Raw genomic sequence first — 17,239 nt, 5'->3', positions numbered from 1 at the left:
AAGCCCAGTCTGCTCTGATTTGTCAGCTGGCCCACTCTGTTGTGCCTGGTCAACTGAACCAAACTCTTCGCGTGGACTTTGGGCTTTGTGACTTTGCAGACCTTTTACATGCACAAAAAAATATATAACACACTAAAGGAAAGGGGAAAACATAATATGTCCTCTTTAAAAAGATCAAAACACACCATCGAGTAGTTCAAAGTGATCCATGTTTCCATTTATTCAAACATGGTGTTGTGCATCATTGCCACTGCAAAAAATTTCAATATCTTAGTCTAGTTAATAAACAGGGGGTGGGGGATTATAACTTCAGAACCTGTGCAATGTCATTCAGTACAAAAACAACTGGTATTACACAAGCCTCCTCTTTAAGCCTCACAGAGGTAGTACTGTTGCAGAGCTCCTGTATTTGATAGCCAGGAGTTAATCGTGTCATTGTGTCCGGCACCTGTTGAATATTTATTCATCGTTGCATAAGTTTGTGCATTTGCTCACTTGAGATGATTAAAAACATGATTATGCATATAGTGTACACATTCATTTTGTCTGTGATTATAATTTAGTTCTACTATCAGTCCTTCTTCACACTTACAGACGGTATAGTCAGTGTGCGCTGCTTGGCTAAATGGAAAGCAATCTTCTTCTCATAGTAGGCACATTCATTTACAAATAAAGGGTAGAGGTCTTCTCCCTCGTGCTTCACCGTCTCCCCAGAAAATGACAGGAATATTGGGTCGCCTGATTGGAGAAGCTTGAAGTCATTATCCTGGAGAAAGATAGAGAACGCTCACAGGTTAGACATGCATCAGGGCAGCTTTTGAATACAAATATGGCATTTACTGTTACTCTCATAGTTTCACAAATCAGGGCTTTATGGATTCATGCATGTAGATTTATCTGTGCAAATGGGACAAGTGTATGTAGCATTGTTTAGAGGAATATTCGACATTTTGGGAAATAGGCTTGGTCACTTTCTTGCCGAGAGCTGAACCTGTAATAACTGATTTTGTGGCCACTTGGGGGCAACTGAAACTAGTTATTAGCACAACATTGTCATATTATCACCTTTTTAAGTTGATAGAGAGAACAAACTTGTCATCAAACAGTTGATTATTTACACATCCAGCCGAAATGGAGAAACATTAGCATTAACTCTCTTTACCAGCTGCGACAGCATATGGCTGGTATTGTTTTCACCTTGTGAGTCTGTGTGTGTGCCGTCCTGGAGACACCTACTGTAGCGGAAACTACCACAGAAGCTTTGAGTACTTTGCCAGGTTTTTATATGTCTGTGGACAGATTTTTGTCACCGTGATAGCGTTGCAACTGTGCAAGATGCAGTCATGAACTTTACAGGTGTGTAGTTGAGATCAATATAAAAGGTTGAGTTTGAAGATGGGTGTGGTCCGAGCAAGGGCGCCGGACGTAGGGCGGTAGAAAGTGGAGAAGAGGTCATTGGCCCCCCCACTTTACGCCCTCGACCCGATTTGGCGTCACGAACGTTACAGGTGTGTAGTTGAGATCTTGGTTGCCTCGACAAAAAAGCCAATGGGATTTTTCCATTGGCTTTTGGATTATTACAGAAAAAAACTCTGTAGCAAACCAACGTTTACGATACTTACACATTTTGTTCTGTAAGATAATCTTCATAAATGAACACCACTTTTATGATTTTTGAGGTGCACATGGAATCGCCAGAAGTAGAAAGCTAACGTCAGGCTATAAATAAACTACACCACGGTCGCATGAACACGAGTAAACACAATGAGGCTGTAAAGGCGGACGAATCGGCTTGATGACGTTTAGTAGTCTCATTTAGCCACTTGTTAGCAACTGCCTTTTTTTAAGACACATAAAGGCTTCAAAATTCACCAGTGGGACATATACTGATGTATTTAATATTTTAGAACAAAACGTTAAAATCTCTTCAGCTTGATTTAACCATAGACATTATTTAAGGTATCTAAAAAAAAAACATTGACTTCCAGACGTTGGAACCAGAAGTGCTAAAATGCTAACTCATTTCCGGGTTTCAGGACTCATTCCTGTTGCACTCTATTGCACTGTTGCATCGGGTGTGATCTCATCGCATGATAGTCTCTAGTTTAGCTCTGTTTTTTTTGTCTGTACCAAAAGGAAAATATCTGGCTCTATTGCTGCTAAATGCTCCACTGTGTTCACCAGCTAACTGTGTATTTAGGTAGTGAACAGTGGGATTTTAGAGCTTTGTTGCTGAAAACAGCTGCCTGCTACGGCTGAAATCCACACTGTGAGTGTTGAACAGTAAAGTTGTGGTCCGAACAGCAAAACAATGAGCTCAAACTATAAAGCTCCATAAAGCTGCAGATTCTGAGGTAATGCTCCACATACGAGTGACAAAATTATAAATCATAGTCGCTTTAAGTGATGGTTTATGTGTGTATGCATCTTTCCCCAGATGTCCGTGTCCTCTACCTGCAGCTGGGGGTGAATGGCAGCAGTGATCTCTTTGGTAGTAGGATCCCTTGGGTAGTCTACAGAATTCACCGTAGTGTGTACTTCCACTTCTCCTCCTTCAAAAGTACTTCCTGTTGGCAAAGGGCAGTAATAGATTAAGTAGTAATGCTGGTGTACTCATGGAGGCTCACAGTTACAGAGTTACTGAGGTCATTTAAATGCTTCAGTACAATTATAAATCATTTCAGAGATACCTGCATCCTAGATTTGTGCTGCACCCTCTATTGTAAATCTCTGAAGCATGTATCTCAAAACCTGGGTGAATAAAACCAAAAACTACATGGCTAGATATCAGTAAGGATAAGTAATTAAATAAGTAACACTATATTTATAGAAAACTTCTCAAAACCAGGGTTACAAAGTGCAAAGAAAAATACATATTTAAATCAAAGACGTATACAAACAAAGTATACAAGAAGTATACAAACAAATCAAGACAAGGAAGGATCAATAAAATGCCTTTGAGAATAAAAAGATATAAAACACTCAACAGAGCTTACTGTTTGATAATCTAGGTCACCAGACCAGCAAAAGCTTGGTCACCACGAGTCCTGAACTTTAACTGAGAAAAAAGAAGTGCTTTTGTTTTTTGCGTTATCTAACTCTTTAAATACTAGAAGTTGTTTCTCACCAGAATTAAATTTCTGAAGCCATTCTATTGTGAGATCCACTGCCTCTTTCGCCACGTTGAAGATGTCAGCTCTGAGCACGCCGTTAGGTTGAGGTCCGACTTCAATCGCTGCAGAGAACAAGAGAAACAATTCCAGCATCTTACACTTTAATCACTTCAGTTATTCAGATGCAGACAGACAGATACAGACACTTACCGAAGCCATGTTTGCCCACCGACTCCAGGGAATAAGCCTCAGAAATGGGTATATCCAGCTGGATTGCTCTCACAGGCGCAGAGGTCATCTTGCTCTGAAAACCAGACAGGTTGACTATTTACAGGACTGCATTCTTCAATTCATACAATACATATACAGCTTTATCCTGGAATTTGTCCATAGATTCAGATTTCTGAGACCATAATTACATGGTATGGAGTGCAAATGACATATATAATGCAATAATAACGAATTACTGGTACACAACAGACAGTTTTAAAACACTACACAAAGCTTACTTCAACTGAGCAAAAACGAAAGCGGTTTGTCCAAAATGAAATATCTCAACAACTGGGTGGATTGCCGTGACATTTGTGGTCTCAGAGGATGAGTCCTAATGACTTTTGTGATCCTCTGACTTCTCTTCTAGGATTACCGCCAAGTCAAACTTTCTATCTATCCGTCCAATACTTTGGTTTATCACTAAATACCTGCAAAACTAACTTAAGCTGTTCTACTAAGTAAAGTTGTGCTACTTAGCAATTGTTAACATGCTAATGCGCTAAACTAAAGTCCCGTTTCCACTGCAGGAACTCTCTCCCGAAACTAAGAACCTTTTGAGGAACTCATTGCGTTTTGACTGCAGGCACCAGGGTCTAAATTAAGTTTCGGGTACATTTTATGGGGACTTTTTACCCTTCCAAAAGGCCCTGGTCGGGGGGGTAGTACTTTATGAAAGTACCGGAACTTTCGGGGTGGAGTTTGCAGGGATGACCGTCACTGATTGATAAAAAACACACACACACAGAACCGCTGCTTCAACTCGTGTACCACTTCATTCATTAGCAAGGAAGTACTCAAGTATCAATTTAGGACCATTTTAGGATGACATTGATAACCTTGAAAGTAAAGTCAGGCTTTGCTGTCGGCCTCCCGACTCATTAAAAAAAAGAAAGAGATAAAAAAGAGAGATATTGGGAGGACAAGTGGTAACGTTAGAAGAGGGAGACATCGCGGTGGTGCCTTGAATAACAGAAAAACTGTTATTTTCTCATTGTTTCACGGCGTTAACGTCCGAAAGAACAAATAAACAGGCGGGCACACTAAACTGCAGGTTGCGGTGTGTTTAACACTGCGACCACCAGCAGCCCCCGTCACATGTCATGTTGCTTTTTCATACGTCAGCGGACAAATTTGACTAATCTTTGCAGGTCTTTAGACCGCAGTGGAAACACAGACAAAAGTAGGCTGAAGGAACCTTAACTAACAGCTAAAAGTCCTGGGAACTTTTGGTGGCAACCCGGCCTAAGAGGGTGAGCATGGTAAACATTATACCTGCTTAACATCAGTATGTTGGCATTTAGCTCAAAGCACGTCTGCTAACGTGTCTGTTAAATGCACTGTAAAGTTTCCTGCTAAGAACATATATTGGTCACAGTTCTTAAAAAGAAAGGTTAAGGGATCCTTATCAAAAACGTTTGTTTGTGTTTATGTAAAAAAAATTACTCTGCAGATATTTCCATATCACGTTGTTTCAATTGAGTATTGATATAATTAAATATCATTAGAGAGTTGGAGACACTCTTATTGTCCTGTCTAAGCCTTTATATCTTTCTTTGGTGTTGCTTACTCCAAAGATACTGTACAAATACCCTGACTATAATTTCTCGTCTCATGTTTTCATGACATTTTCTTATTGATAACTGCATTTTATGTTGCTTGTACATAAAATGCAGTAGTTGCAGTAAAATTAAAGTTCATTAAGTTGAACATTATGATACCTGCAGTTCCAGTACATTTGTTGTTCTAAGTCTTTGAAATCGTTAGAGTCAAAGTCAGAAAGCTGCATGTCATGAAGTCAAATTGTATCCCTGTAAATATTTGTCTGGATGACTCCAAGAAGCTCTCACCTGTATGTATTTGTAAATGTGCAGGGTGATCCAGTCTAAGGAGTAGAAGATGAGGCACATGCCCATGTTGGCAGTAGTGTTGTGGATGTCGCAGAGCAGATCCACAGCCTCTGGGCTTCCTTTGGGCCCAAGTTGAGCATTCAGCTCTTTGGCTCGCCTCAATTCGTAGGGTGTAGAGTCTGTTATGGGAGCACTGGAAGCCAGAAGATGTAATGAGTTTTCTCATACATTCATACTCTTTTTCAGTTTAATGTTAAACTATTTACTGTAAAGTTTTGGTTCAACTTTTCTTTTTCAACTGACCTCAGCAAGGCATCTGTGAAACAGCGATTGAGATCCGTTTCGATGTATCTTCTGCAAGCATCCACAGCCCGTGGGTTTGATAGGACGGTAGTTATAGCAACAGATCCAGCCTGATCTACCTTCTGTTTCTGCATTTCTCTCACCATGTACACCCCCGACATCTCATTTCCGTGGGTGCCACCACTAATGGCAACACGGGACAGTGGTGAGAAAAACATGCGCTCCATCTGTTGGCAGGAAAACAAGAAGATGTTAGAGAAGTGTTGTCCTGTCTTCTTTATTCTAACTCGGTCTGTGTTCTCAGCAAGCCAACGAGTTTTAAAGTGAATGTAAACACTCAGGGAGTCTGCATGTTATACATAAACCAGACGGACGAGAATGACCTGTAATGGGACGGTGAAATCAACCTCTGGTGAGTCATTTCATTTAATAAGTGACTGACGTAGTCGTAATCACATTAAAGGAGATCCCAGTAGATCGGTTAACCTCTAGCTAAACGTTGAACACACAGTTTTTCAGTCTGTTGTTTGAACGTTTTGTGAATGATTGCAGACGACTTCCTGAACGCAACAAACTGTGGTCGTCCATTTACTGACCTGTTTTTCCTGTTGTTGATAGGCAGGTCAGATAAGTAAATGAGGCACAGGTTGTTGACTTTGTAAATTTGTTTTAGGTTTAGGTGTCGCAACTCAAAGAGAGATAAAAGATAACAACTATCCCGACTTTTGTTGTATGTTTGCCAGTGGAAGTCATAAACCTTAAAGTGTTTCTTAAGGTTGTGTAATTAACAAGATAACCATTGTGAGGGATGAAGGTCTTTAATTGATTGCTCCTCAATTATTGCAGGGACTAATACTCAACTCTCCTCCTATAGTTACTACACTACATTCACGTAGCTCATTTTTACTGTTTTAGGTGATATGTACATTTTATTATTTGCAAAAACTGTGGTTGCATTTAATTTATAATTCAGTTGTGAATTTAACACAAGTTCCAGTTTAGTTCTTGAGCTGAATTGTCTTTAAATTCAAGCAGTAAATGGAAAACACATTTGACATTTCTAATTCAAATGAAGGGAGTTACAAAAAACTGAAGTCAATAATATGTTGAATGATAATTTCAATCATATTAAACCTTTTTTGCATATGAAATATACCAAAATTATTTCTCAATTGTTTGATTTTGGGGAAATAGGAAATTGAAAGAAATATTCTAACTTGCGAACAAGATGCAAATTTTTTATTGTTTTCAATATTATTTTTTGTTGATACTTGTTAGTATCATAAGAGTTCCTGCAGCACAGCACTGCATTAAGATACATTGTGAAAGTTTATAAGGCCGTAGAACATGATGATATATGTTTGTGATGTCCATCCCCATGCTCTATTATGTCTCATAAATTGTTGCAGCAATTTTTGGGTTGATACCATTTGTTACACAGATTTTGTGCTAAATTTAACCATTTTTTATCACTTGAGAATTGATAAAAATGATCAATAATCCCTCCAAAATACCACATTAAGACACCAAGACCTTGAGGAACACCACAGAAAAAGCCATGCTGAGATTTGGTTTCAAAAACTTTTGACATTTGGAGATTTCTGCAAGAATTGCATTTTTCGGCGATTGAATAGCGAGCTCTTCTGTTCTGGAAACTGCTCAGAAACCCCCTTATTGTCAATCTAGCTAGGAAAACCATCCATCCTCTGAATGCTCTAGGTCTCTAGTTTGTGGCTGTAAAGTTTCATGAGGCTGTGATTATCCTAGAGGTCACCACAGGTCATTTTATACAGGTCAGGTTTCAAAAAATGATCTCACTACAATGAAATGTGGGGACTAACATCATCACACATGCATACAGTTGGGCTCATTGGATCCACAAAACAGGTCAAATAGGAACACAAGAAGCTGTTTAAATACAGCAGCTATAAGGAAGTGCTTACAAACAAATCGGCACAATACAACGGCTTGTTTATTTGCAGGATGTTCTGCAATTTTCAGAATATAACTGAATGTGGCAGAGTGATTGGACAGATAACTACTGGATACCTTAGTGTCACATAAGATTATTTATATGTAATATTTATGATAGTAAAATGTTAACACTAGGGCTGTCAACGTTAACGTGATAATAACGCGTTGGCGCGAATTTTTTTAATGGCACTAATTTCTTTAACACATTAACACAATCGATCTTTTGGAGGTTGTAGTGGGCTCAGTTTTAAAGCTAGAGTGAAGATACTGGTATCATATGAAACTAGAAAACGTTGTTTACTAGCTTGTCAGGATGGAGGTTAAATAACGCTCCAAACTTGCGCTAAATTTTGGTGAGGAAAAACTGTCATGGCCATTTTCAAAAGGGGTCCCTTGACCTCTGACCTCAACATATGTAAATGAAAATGGGTTCTATGTGTACCCACGAGTCTCCCCTTTACAGACATGCCCACTTTATGATAATCACATACAGTTTGGGGCAAGTCAGAGTCAAGTCAGCACACTGACACACTGACAGCTGTTGTTGCCTGTTGGGCTGCAGTTTGCCATGTTATGATTTGAGCATATTTTTTATGCTAAATGCAGTACCTGTGAGGGTTTCTGGACAATATTTGTCATTGTTTTGTGTAGTTAATTGATTTCCAATAATAAATATATACATACAATTGCATAAAGTAAGCATATTTGTCCACTCCCATGTTGATAAGAGTATTAAATACTGGACAAATCTCCCTTTAAGGTACAGTTTGAACAAATAACAAATGCGCAATTTATTTGCAATTAATCTGCAGACTGAGACGAGCATGTCGTATGCAGCGGGCAGACTGCGGCTCATCGACTGTAGTTCACTTTTGCTGCTGGATGCTGGATATATTAACGTTACAGTTCTCGGTTCTCGACACTGCTGCAAGCAGCACTTTCTGGGGGCCAAGCAATCAGCCCGCTCCGAACGGCCACGCGCTACGAACAGGCAAAAGCCCCCGACAGCGCTGCAAGCAACAATACAGGGAGGCTACCAGGAGTTTAGCTCCAAAGGGCACGCCACAAACAGGCACTGCACTTAAATGTGTCATTTCCTGGGTTGAGCTTTGCGGGTAGAGTAGCAAACGTGTTGTGCAGCAATAGCAACCACATATGTATTCAGGAAGTGGATCAGCTTATTGATCACAGATGCAAAGACTTTACCAGCGGAAACACTGTCGCGACCATTCATGTTGAAAGAGCCCCGGCCGAGTGGGAAGCTCCAACTCGACCGACTAACGGTGTGACTCACTCAGTCAGTGATTCAGTGAAAGACTTTCGACATTGAATTTATGGTTGATTATGATTAGATTTGGTAAATTTTACATACATAAATGTGAAGTAACAAAAGTTACCCCCAATTTCACTGGATTTATATGTGTTTAAAGAATATATCAAGACTCGCACACTTACAAACACAAAGAAAAGCGATAAAAGTGTCAAAATGTATAGTCAGTTCTTTAAAGAAGAATAATATAGTTTGTTTTTTTTGCTTATAATTTTAAATTTTTTGAGTTTATTCATCCCAATTCTATTTTAAACGTATTATTATTATTTCTATTTACTTCTTTAAATTCATATCCTTGTTTATCTGTATCATTATGAGTACATGTTTGCAATGTTTTGCAAAAAAAGTGACAGACTTTCATGTTTATAGGGCTGACCCCCGCTTTCGCTGCGGCCCAGCCAAAAACCACAGGGGATCACACATCTGCTGTTAGGGGCCCCAACTTATGCAGGGAACTCGGTCACTGTCCTAGTTTAAGTCTTGTCTAAAACTCCTTTTATTCAACTTCAATTAGCCTAAAGGATTTCAACAATAAATGATAAACATTATATTTAAACCTGCATTAGGCGGAATTAAAATACAATTCCTTAATAACTTTTCAGCATATTGTAATTCAAGTGTTCTGAGTGAAAACTAGACTTCTACCCCTCATCATGGCTCTGTTTTCAGGCTTTAAAAAATCTTGATCCTTGATCAAATGGTCAAACTAGGCAGCGCTGATCAAATATGAATCAATATTATGTTACGTTAATGCCTATTTCTCACCTCAAATGTTTTCAGAAATATCTTGTAGTGCACTGTTTAGCTGTAAAATGAGAAAGTTGGTGGGCGGTGCTTGGTATTTCCTGAACTGATCTCAACATACCATTAGGAGCACCGGAGGACAAAGAGACACATGATTTTTTTTCAGATTACTTGTCTCATGCATACGACGGAGTATTAGGGCCACATAGATGGAAAAAAATAAATCTGAGATTTCGAGAATAAAGTCATAAGTTTACGAGTAATATTATGAGAGTAATAAAATGCTCATTAAAGGGACTGTTTGTATCTTCTTACACGTATAAATCATTGCGGGTCGGTGTCCCATGCGCGCTCCCGTGTGGCTACGCTATTCAGACTTAGACTCCAACACAAACTACACGGAAGCACCAAAACCGCAAAGTTATATCTAGTGAAGCCCGTCTGTTAAACAGTGTTGGCCGCGGTCGGAGGACGCGGGGGAGACTGTAGCTTTGGTCTCCAGGGCCGGAGTCTCTGCTGTACTCTGCTCCTCTGCTCCTCTGCCTGCCTGCGCTCGTTCTCGCTCATTCAGTTCGCTCCACCTCACGTGCATGCGCGCACACTACACACTGCAGGAGAGTTAGTAACTCTGAGAATATCTAATAAATGTACAGTGGACATTTGTGCAGAAATAAATGCTGCAGCTCCTCCAGACCAACAGAGGTTTCCCGTGTCTTGTGAAGTGACGGGGCTCCGCAGCAAGTAACGTTATCGTCTCCGACCAAAACTCCGGTGTCTCCCCTGTTCCCTCCGGCCGCGGTCGGGAGGCTGAGGCAGGAAAAGCCAACACTAGGATCAGCAATGATTCATGGAGAGACCTTCGTCTGGTCAGCTATAACATTACTGCCAAGCAGATGAAATATAGAGTGATATTGTGGTTTTAAGTGACGTGTTTCGCCTCACTGTTTTGAGCGATGCTCGTTCATGTCTATGTAGAGCAAGCACAAGCGTGAGCAACAGGATGCTGACTTTCGTTGACTTAACGGCCACAGGTGTCGCTGTTAACAAGCAATTTCTGATTCTTACAAACAGTCCCTTTAAATTACGACTTTTTCTATTAATATTACGACTTGATTCTCAAAATCTCAGTTTTGTTTTTCCCTCAATGTGGCCCTAATACTCTGTCGTACATGCACTACTGTCAGGAAATAGTGACCGTCTTGTAAAAATATTTGTTTTGCTCCAATCTGCCTACTCCAGCTTTCACATTTAGCACATATATAGTTACTCCAACAACATGCAGGGATCTGAGTGACTGCCATTACACTCGTCATGTTGTCTCCATCGTACTCTGATATGATGCCAAGAAACATCTGGATCTGTATTTTAAAACCCAAGCCACACTTCATTTTAACCCTCCCATTCAACATTTAAAGGCAGTATATAAACATTACATACATACACATAGGCTAATGTAGTCGTAAGCAGATAAGTGTTTACTCCTCCTGTGACCACCCACCACCCAAGTGGAGACAGACTGGCGTCATAATATAAAACATGTCTTCATAGGAGAAGTCATGACAAATACTGTACAATAATAAATACTTAAAGTGTCCATATATCTTTTTACAACTACATCTAGTGTGTTATAAATAATGTATTAAATGCAGATGTATGCTTTCTATATACAAGAAACAACATTCACAGTTATGTGTCTTACCTTTCTTTCAAAATGCAGCCCTGCTCAGAATTCACTGTGCTTCAACAACCTTTGTACTTAGACGGAAGTCGTATGAGGACAATAACACAGTATTTCATAACGTGCCACAACAGCAATAGGCATACTAGCACTCTGCAAGCTACTTTCCAGTCAGAGCCATTAACCGTTCACACGCACAGACGTGAATGAATGCAAAGCCAAGCACAAACCACATACTTATACGCCCTGTTTCAAAGATGGCCCTCCTCCTTCTTCCTTATACTCTGTCCCGCGTCCCTCCTCTTTATGTTCTCCAGATCAAATTTCAAGCAGATAGACACTTTGTGATGTAAGCGAAACTTGCTCTCTGTTAATTTCTGCTAAACCAGCCAGAGTCGCTGTGGGTGCTCTGTGGGCTGGGTGCAGCTTTGAGGTGCTACAACAACAACAACAGCAACAACAACAACAACAACAACAACAACAACAACAACAACAACAAGACTACATGCTATGTTAATACAAATCTACTGTATTAATTTCATGCCTCCAGCTGTTTATTCTGTATATAATAGTCTACTGTTACTACTTGTCATTACACTCAAGGTTCAAGGTTCTTCACTTGTCATATGTCAATTCCAGCAAAGCAGACTTTGGTAATGAAAATCTTTGGTCTCAGGTTTCTTCAACAATGCTCATAAATTATGTATATACATGTATAAAATGGAAAATCACACAAGTAAATAAAATAATAATAAAGAGATAGAAAATAATAAAATAAAGCAAAATGATAATCTAAGGCATAAACTAGTGCAGTTAAAATAAATATAAAAATACGCAAATATAAAATAGTAATGTGAATTTGTAATTTAGTTGATGACAGTATTTCAGATGGGAAATCTGAGGGTAAACAGGATGTATTATGTATAGAGAAGTAATAAATGTAAAAAGGGTTAGGGTTAACCCTAAACCTAAAGAAGTTGTTGTTTTGTTGCCTAAACGTAAAGAAGTTATAGTTTTATTGCCTAAACCTAAAGAAGTTATAGTTTTGTTGCCTAAACCTAAAGAAGCCTTTTCGTTTGTGTTCGTAACATCCAATGATTACAGAATCATAAGGTATCAAACAACATTCATCAGCATTCAAAAAAATGCAGGTATATTCAGACAGACAGCATGAAAAAAATAATGTTTTGTTTTTTGTTTTTTAACATTAAAGCATGTAAACATGTTCTAGTAAAAACCTAAAATACAAGTATGAACCTGAAAATGAGCACGATATGTCCCCTTCAATCAACTTTGATGTATCAAAAAGAACCTCAGCCATGTAATTTACTTTATACCAAGACAATAAGATAATTAGCATTCTTAAGACCTTGAAAAAGCCTGAAAACTAACCTTACCGAGACTAGGCTAGTCTGGAGGGATCAGTTACCATGGCGACTTAGGTCAGTCTTATTTAAAGGAGCAATATGTAGCACTGACAGTTAGCGTTTAAAATAGGTAACCGCAGTCCAAATTGAAAACATCGGAGCCGTGGACTGTCCGTTCCTCCGGTGTGGCTGATATGAGTTAGCGCACGTTTTTGCAATTTGAGGGTTACTTTCTAGACACGACCATATGTCAAGCAGCATTAGTCGGAATCACTTCACCGGCTGTGTGTCTCAAGTACTCGCTGCTTTGATAACCAGGCTGCACACAGACCATAGAGAGATGTGCCGAGGCTTTTCAGGTCAGGTAGACTCTAATGTTATGTTATCTGTGTTGATCCAGTCCATTTGCTTGCTTCCATGGCTGCAGAAGGATGTTTGTATGCCAGTTTGTTTCATATGTGGCAACGGGGTGTCGTAACGGGCAGTGGACGGGATCACACCGGCCAAAACAAAAACGGACGCTCCAGACCGGAATGGAAATTTCAAAGGAGAACATACTGGCTGTAGCATTATTGTAGGAGAAGCTCGTATTTAAATTCAGCATGTTTCTTTAATGTCTTATGACATATCATGATCGTTTTATGATTTATTACAGTAAATATATTACACACTGGTCCTTTAAACTCCTTTACGAAACAGAATTTCCTGAAAATAAGCCTGAGATTACTGAAATAAACCAGGCTTAACTGGTAATCTGACTTTATGAAACACCTCTCTATCAATTCCCAATAACTTCTATAAAACTGAAATGATTTATCACAGAATTATTCATTATAATGATCAGTCGTTCTAGTCTAGTCTTAGTCTATAGTCGGTAAGGTGCTAACTTTAAACCTGATCAAAGATCTGAAAAGTTCTGCTGGCACAGATGTTGGCAGCACTTTACTTATAGTTTAATTTTCACAGAAAAGTTATAATTGACGTGGTTTTGGATAGATGGGCTACAATACTACAACTACACATCTTGTGACTCATTGGAGGGGTGCTGAACACAAGGTGGGGAATCACTAATCTAGTAAATGTTAAAAAGTTGATTACCTCACATCTTTCATATCTTTCCTCTCCATATAACCCCTCCGATCTCTTCCATCTCTCTCACTCTCTCTAAAGGGAAGTCCTAAGCTCCATTTAGACGTGTAATCCTGTCGGATCAGTCACTTGATCATAAGCTGCTTCCTCTCACTCGTTCACTCTCTCTCTCTCAGTCTCTCATTCTCTCGTTCTCTCTGACAGTTCAGTTAAATCCACTGCATTTAATTTTACTTCAATTCAATTTATTCCAGTTAAACCCAACAAGCTTTAACTGAATGAAAGTCATGATTTTGCCAATGAACAATGAATTGCTGCTGGTAGAGGAGACGTCTGTCTTTGTTCAGCTCTTCTGACTTTTAACCTGTTGACATCTGACCTTTGATTGATTATCATGGTTTATAACAAATCCATATACTGTTACAATGACAATTTAATACAAAACAGAGGTTACATTTTGCCAGCATTTTATTTTGGTGGACCCTTTGAGCTGCTGGTTTAAAGGTTAAATTGTGTATGTTTTGAAGTTTTAATTAGTGCGTTCACAGGGCGCGTTCATATACATGTATTTATGATATATAGTCACAGTACACACACAAGTATGTACACATATTTTGCCCTCATGTTTGCTGCCAGAAGACGGCAGAAAAGCTCTCAAGCCCAACAATACATGTGCAATTTTCCCCAGTGGAGGAATTACAATTACTGCCCTCCATTGGTGGAAAAAAACTAAGTACATTTACTGAAGTACAGTTTTGAGATACTTTTTTTTTTTTATTACCCTTAAATACTTCAGTATTTCCATTTTATGCTACATTATTCTTCTACTCCACTACATTTCAGAGGGAAATATTGTACTTTTTACTACACTACATTTATCTGAGCTATAGTTACTAGTCACTTTTCAGATTAAGATATTATTATTATTATTATTATTATTATTATTATTATTATTATTATTATTATTATTATTATTATTATTATATGGATGGGCAACAGGACAAAATCTTTTTGTGTGTGTGTGATCAAATTGTATTGGTTTTAAAGATATGCTTTGGAAATGATAAACAACAACAACAACAACAACAAAAATACTTAATTCAAAACAACATTAATTGATAAAATAATAATAATAATAATAATAATAATAATAAATACCCCCCAATAAATAAATAAATAGCAAAATTCTTGGATTTTAATCAAGGCTCCTGTCCAGAATAAGATTTAATTTTTCATTTTCTTTTTGGCACTATGCATCGTAGTGAAAGTTCCATAACATGAAGATAAATAGATAACCACTGGGATTATGTGAGAGTATGTAGACTACTTGCCAGCATCTTTTTTGCGTCTGTTAGGCCGGCTTGTGAGATACGTTTTTTGATGTTTTGATAGATTTAGCAAGTACAATTATTCAGGAGCAATATAGTATAGTAGGGGCTGCCTATTGTTGGGGGAGGTGTAAGTGTTGCTATAGAAAGCATTGACAGTACAGATTGAATGTCATCCACATTGACACACAGCTGGTGACGTTATTGAGGACAGAAAATTATGCAAAACATCTTTACAAGTTTACTTTTCTCCACAGGATTGTATCGACTGTATCAAACTCCTCTTGTCAGTCAATTTCACTGTTATTTGCTTTGCACAGATCAAACTTCTTCCTGTTACAGATCAGACACCAGACTAAGTAACACTCTCATCCCTCCTGCTGCGGCCTCCCTTGTGATTAAATGATGCCTGCATTATTCATAGAGGAAAGAGGAATTTTTGCTGCAGCTAATGATATTATCCGCTGTTACCTAATAGCTTGCAACCTTTTTAGTATGGGGAAATCAGGGTGTGTTTGGGAGAGGTTTGAACAGTGACATTTGAGACAGGGAGTGGCCCAAAAGAGGTGGCCTCTGGGTAATGAGGTCTTGCTGAGAGGAAACAGACTTTTTGACCTTCTTGTGGTCTTTTCCCAGCATGCACAGCCTATATGTGTTTGTGTGCTCTGAAGAGACTGACCCGTGAACTCAGAATCTATCAGTAACTTTTTTACTGTGGAGGATGCTAAACTATAAAGGTCAGAGCGGTGTTGGATTTATTATGTACAAAAGTGCTTACAATGACCTGAAATAACCTGACTGTTGGATTTGTTGTGCATGGAGTGTTTGCGAGGACAGGGAGGAGGACGTTCTGTTCTTTTTACAAGGTCAAGGGAGGATGGAGTCAGAAGGAGAAACAAAGAAGAAGATATGCAGCAAAAACATCACGTGCCATAAGCTCATGAATATTACTATTGTGTAAACCATGAATAGACTGGATCAGGGATAGCTCGGGGTTCAGACTTCACGAACTGACCCATGCACTGTATGTTGTCAGGGACACGTTGATTGGATCCAGATATCTGTAAACTCTTTTATTTTACTTATGCAACATTGATTGTTCGGAATAAATTGAATCATTATGCTTTAACTCATCTGTTTGGAAATTCTCTTTGTCACACAAGATTAACCAACACGTAACTGGGCCTTGACCTCTTGGAGGTAGAAGGCCAGTTCCTTCAGCGGACAATATGGAAATGAAACCACACATTATACAATGCAGCTCATAAAAACAAGCGCAGCAGGAACACTTTAAGCTCATTGGAAGTTGTACCCAGCAGGAGAAAAAGATGCTAATTGGCCTCAGTGACTTGGATTACAACATTATAGGCATCTGATCTGGCATCTCTGGAAATGATATGTTTACATCTTATGGGATGGGTGGTACAGTTGGGAAAGATTCCCGTGTTATTGATTTACGAGCGTTCACATCATCAAGATGGTTGTATAATTAAAGAATGTGTCGTATGAGGATTAAACTCGACAATATAACCCCGTATTGATGCTAGTTGGTTTTAATTACATTAGCTGACAGTTTTTGGCAGATGTAATGTGTCCATATGTTGTTTGCTTTTCAGGCACTGCCAACGACTTGAGTGCCGGGTCGGTTATAATGGAGCTTTCAGAAAAATTCCCCCAGTCATAGTTACAACTCTGATTGTAACTCTGGTTGTGTCTTGACAGGGAGTGCACTTTCAGACATTCAGAAAATCATTTCAGTGTTACAAAAGTTTTCTTTAAATTTGAATTCAGTTTCAAATTAATTCTATTTTTTTGTGTTGTTTGAATAAGTGTTTGAAATTATAACAACAATCAATGTTTTTTGTTTTAACAGACCCCAAAGTTTTTTTTAATATAGACCATACCAAGAGGTTGAGATGACGCTTTATGTTAAAAGAAAAATTCAAACCATGTACTGTTATTATGCTAATAATAGGTTAGTATACCAACATATGTAAATGTGTTACCATAGGATTAGAAGTATTACCAGTACTAGTATTATTTCCATGTATTTATTCTAGATATTTACCATATTTACAGGCTACTTTGAAAACATCTCAGAAATGGTGAAAAATCATACTGATACAATTTTTTTCATCAATTATATAATGGAATAAAATTAAATACATGATATTTCCAAATATTATTAACAAC

General features: G+C 38.5%; 1 protein-coding gene across 3 annotated transcripts; it reads right to left on the bottom strand.

The window, feature by feature from the left end:
* Positions 1–194: 194 nt before the first annotated feature.
* LOC119486013 (N-acyl-aromatic-L-amino acid amidohydrolase (carboxylate-forming) B-like) lies at positions 195–13,793 on the bottom strand. 3 transcript variants are annotated; one of them, XM_037765903.1, is made up of 7 exons: positions 13,728–13,793; positions 5,537–5,763; positions 5,234–5,426; positions 3,324–3,417; positions 3,128–3,235; positions 2,455–2,567; positions 195–766 (listed from the first exon to the last, which is right to left on the bottom strand). In XM_037765903.1, the coding sequence occupies exons 2-7, from the start codon at positions 5,761–5,763 to the stop codon at positions 572–574; spliced, it is 930 nt and encodes a 309-aa protein (XP_037621831.1). In that variant the 5' UTR covers positions 13,728–13,793; the 3' UTR covers positions 195–571. The 3 variants fall into 3 exon arrangements, with proteins under 3 accessions (XP_037621831.1, XP_037621828.1, XP_037621830.1); XM_037765900.1 differs by having other exon boundaries at positions 13,733–13,771; XM_037765902.1 differs by lacking the exon at positions 13,728–13,793 and adding an exon at positions 11,284–11,485.
* Between the last annotated feature and the right edge of the window lie 3,446 nt (positions 13,794–17,239).

This window comes from Sebastes umbrosus, chromosome 3 (genome assembly GCF_015220745.1).
Source record: "Sebastes umbrosus isolate fSebUmb1 chromosome 3, fSebUmb1.pri, whole genome shotgun sequence".
In the NCBI taxonomy this organism is placed as follows: domain Eukaryota; kingdom Metazoa; phylum Chordata; class Actinopteri; order Perciformes; family Sebastidae; genus Sebastes; species Sebastes umbrosus.
Note: the sequence above shows the minus strand (reverse complement) of the source record. Positions and strands in the feature narration are given on the sequence as shown.